A 3,474-nucleotide genomic window follows, 5' to 3' on the forward strand; every position below is an offset into this window, starting at 1 on the left:
CCTCATCTTTCTCCCACGGAGCAGCTGGTAGTTTCAAACTGCTGACCTTGCAGTTCGCAGCCCGATTCGTAACCACTACGCTACCAGAGCTCCTTAGATAAGGTTAGCAATTTGAAACTACCAGCTGCTCCGCGGGAGAAAGATGAGGCTTTCTGCTCCCGTAAAGATTTACAGCCTCAGAAACCCTGTTCAGGGTCGCTATGGCTCGGAACTGACTCCACGGCACATAACAACAGCAACATCTATAAATGTATACATATATATTTTAAAGCTTTTATTATGAATTGAGTGATAGTTTACATGGGAGAACATTGGTTTTGCACTTGTGCATACATATCTTTAAATAACATATTTTTGTTTTGCCTAGTTTGAATTGTACTTTATGCATTCTTTCATCAACAGTGTATTTGTAAGGCATATTCAGGTTGCTATGTAACTCTAGGTTCATTTTCACTGTTCTAACTTACGGTTTCTCAACCATGGAACTATTTTGGGATAGCTAATTTTGTTGGTGGAAGTGGGGGTGAGGAGATGCCCTATACAATGTAGAATCTTTAGCAGCATCCTTAACTTCTACTCACTAGATGCTAGAAGTACTTCTCCAGAGTTGTGACAATCAAAAATGTCTCCAGACATGGCCAGATGGCCCCCTAGAAGGCAATATCACCCACAGTTGAGAGCCATGCTCTAATTCCTTTTCATGCTCATTCAGTCTTCCATCGTATGAATGTATCACTTAACTTTTCCAGACACAACTGCTGCTAATACCTTTTGAACACGTTCACACAAGTCTGCAGGAGCAGATGCCCATGCATTACTAAGGGTAACTCCTGGGTCAGTGAGTATGCACATCTTTAACTTCACATGGTACCGCTACACGTTTTTCTAAGGTGGCTATATACTATATGAGAGTTCACGCTATTATATCCTTCCCAAAAGACTTATTATTGCTCACAAACATTGAAGAAATAGAAGCAACTAGAGATTTTACACCTCCCAACCAATGCAAGAATCCTTGTTGTCATCTTCCATATCCTTGGCACGTTCTTAGAGCTCTGGTGGCTTCCGTAAACATTTACAACTTTGGAAACGCCTGTGGGGCCGCTCTACTCTGATTATAAGGGTCACTGAGTTGGAATCAAGGGTACTGGCCCCACTAAACCCACTGCTATGAAGTCATGCTGACTGATCGTGATCTAGAGGACAGAGTAGAACTGCCTTATAGGGTTTCCGGGGCATGGAAGGAGCTCTGGTAGCATAGTGGTTACGAATCAGGCTGTGGACCTCAAGGTCAGCAGTTTGAAACTACCAGCTGTCTCGCGGGAGAAAGATGAGGCTTTCTGCTCTGGTAAAGATTTACAGCCTCAGAAACCCTGTATAGGGTCGCTATGAGTCGGAACCGACTCCATGGCACATCACAACAACAATTTTCATGGAGTCCTGGTGTGGCACAGTAAGATAAACACTAGAGTACTAACCACAAAGTTGGTGGTTTAAACCCATCAGCCGCTCACTAGAAATACTATACAGGGTCACTAGTGGTTGGAATCACTTCACAGCACCTAACAACTATCTTTATGGAAGCTCACAGCCTCTTCTTTCTCTAGTGGAGTGGCTGATGGATTCCAACCTTGGACCTTCCATTTATCTGACTAATGCTTAACCCGCTGTGCCTTCAGGGCTTCCTCCAAGACTTGCCCACGTTGTTCTTCGGTTTTCTTTCTTTTTTTTTTTTATTGGCGAGTGGGGGGTGAGGGTGGGCTTGATACATCCTTTCCTTTTGTAGCCTAATCACAAATATTCAAGTCCCAATGGAAGTCCACACCTGCCATTCTGCAGACAACAGTGCCACCTGCGGCTGCTCTCCTCTATTGCTATTCATTTTTGATTAATCACACACTTTCCCTAAACTGTAAACTCTTAGGCTGGGCAGACACCGCTTTCTCTTTTGTTTGCTCCTTTGAAGTGCCTTTCTGGCCGAGTGAAGCGATCTAGCTACACACGGAAAAATGCTCGGAAAAGTACACAGTGACTGAGAAGCCTCCTGAGTCTAAAAAGTATATAAAAATTTAAAAGACGGACTGCTGGGTGTAGCAACACCAGGGAACCTGAGTTTCTTATTATGGGAACTTGGTGGTGGTTATGTGCTGTGGAGTCGGTTCGGACACCTAGCGACCTTGTACAAGGTTTCCGAGGCTGTAAATCTTTACGAGAGCAGAAAGCCTCATCTTTCTCCCTTGGACCTGCTGTTAGCTTCCAACTGTCGACTTTAAGGTTAGCAGCCCCACTCGTAACCAGAGCGCCTTAGAAAGTGAACTTAATCAATTACGCGAGTCATTTCTCTTCCTGTGAGAGTGTTTCTTCATCCGCAAAATTAAGTTAATTAAAAACAGAGCATATGAAGTCCCTTACAGCACCAAGAACTCGGTAAGAAATCAGAGCGAGCTCGCGAATGAAACGGGGAGTGGGGTGTCTCTAGGTTGTCTCTTGGGGCTCAAAAGAAGGAGGTCCGAGATGAAACCAGTCACTAGGGCGGGGACCAGCGAGAAGAGGGCCACAGGCCGTCCCGAAAGTCCAAAGACTACAGGAAAGGAAGCTCCCGGGTCACTGGCCAGTACGGCTGAGTGCGGGGCCAACTACGGACCAATGCAGCGGGAAAATCTCGACGCCCACTCGCTCACCCGGTTGGGGTATTCCTTCTCCACACAGTCCCCACACATCGCGACGACCCGTTAACAGGGAACGTCCTCCACCGTTTCCGGAAAGACGAAACCTCGCGAGAACTGATGGAAGGTGGCCGCATGCGCTCCAAGCACTCGACCTTGGGAGCTTTGGTATCAGGAACTGATTCTAAGTTACCGCCCCTTAGCAACTGTTGTTAGGGCAGGTCCTGGTCTCCCGGGCAACATTGAGGTTGGGTGTGGGTTGTTGTTGTTAGTGCCTTCGAGACAGTTCCGACTCATAGCGACCCTGTACAAGGTTTCCGAGGCGGTTTTTTTGTTTGTTTGTTTGTTTGTTTGTTTTAAATTTTTGTGGGAACGGAAACCTCATCTTTCTCCCACGGAGCAGTTGGCAGGCTCGAACCGTGGGTTTTGTGGTTCGCAGTCCAACGCTTATCCTATGGAGCCTCCGCGCTCCCTCCTGAGAGTGGACTAGCTGATGGGGCAGGAAGGGGAAGTGATCTCGTGCTGATGGCTAAGTCCTAATAGCCATCTTTCTGATCTTGTTTAGTGTCGTCGAATGGGGCTCAGAGCTGAACAGGGGACTGTGCACACTAGAACAAAATACTGCCTGGTCCTGCCACCATCCTCACTGTGGTTGTTACGCTTGAGCCCATTGATGCTGTCACTGTGCCAATCTATCTTGCTGACCCTCCACTTTACCAAGTATGATATCCTTCTCCAAGGACTGGTCCCTTGATAACATGTCCAAAGTATGAGAGATGAAGTCTCGCCATCCTAGCTTCTAAGGAGC

General features: G+C 46.7%; 1 protein-coding gene across 1 annotated transcript in view; it reads right to left on the minus strand.

The window, feature by feature from the left end:
* CHURC1 (churchill domain containing 1) overlaps window positions 1-2,803 on the minus strand; it is a 30,716-nt gene extending 27,913 nt beyond the window's left edge. Inside the window, 2 exon segments of the mRNA XM_006878217.1 lie at window positions 2,682-2,729; window positions 2,732-2,803. Of these exon segments, the coding sequence (XP_006878279.1) occupies window positions 2,682-2,729; window positions 2,732-2,803 (120 nt within the window).
* Window positions 2,804-3,474: the final 671 nt, after the last annotated feature.

The sequence above is a fragment of the Chrysochloris asiatica genome, unplaced genomic scaffold, assembly GCF_000296735.1.
Source record: "Chrysochloris asiatica unplaced genomic scaffold, ChrAsi1.0 scaffold00221, whole genome shotgun sequence".
NCBI lineage: Eukaryota > Metazoa > Chordata > Mammalia > Afrosoricida > Chrysochloridae > Chrysochloris > Chrysochloris asiatica.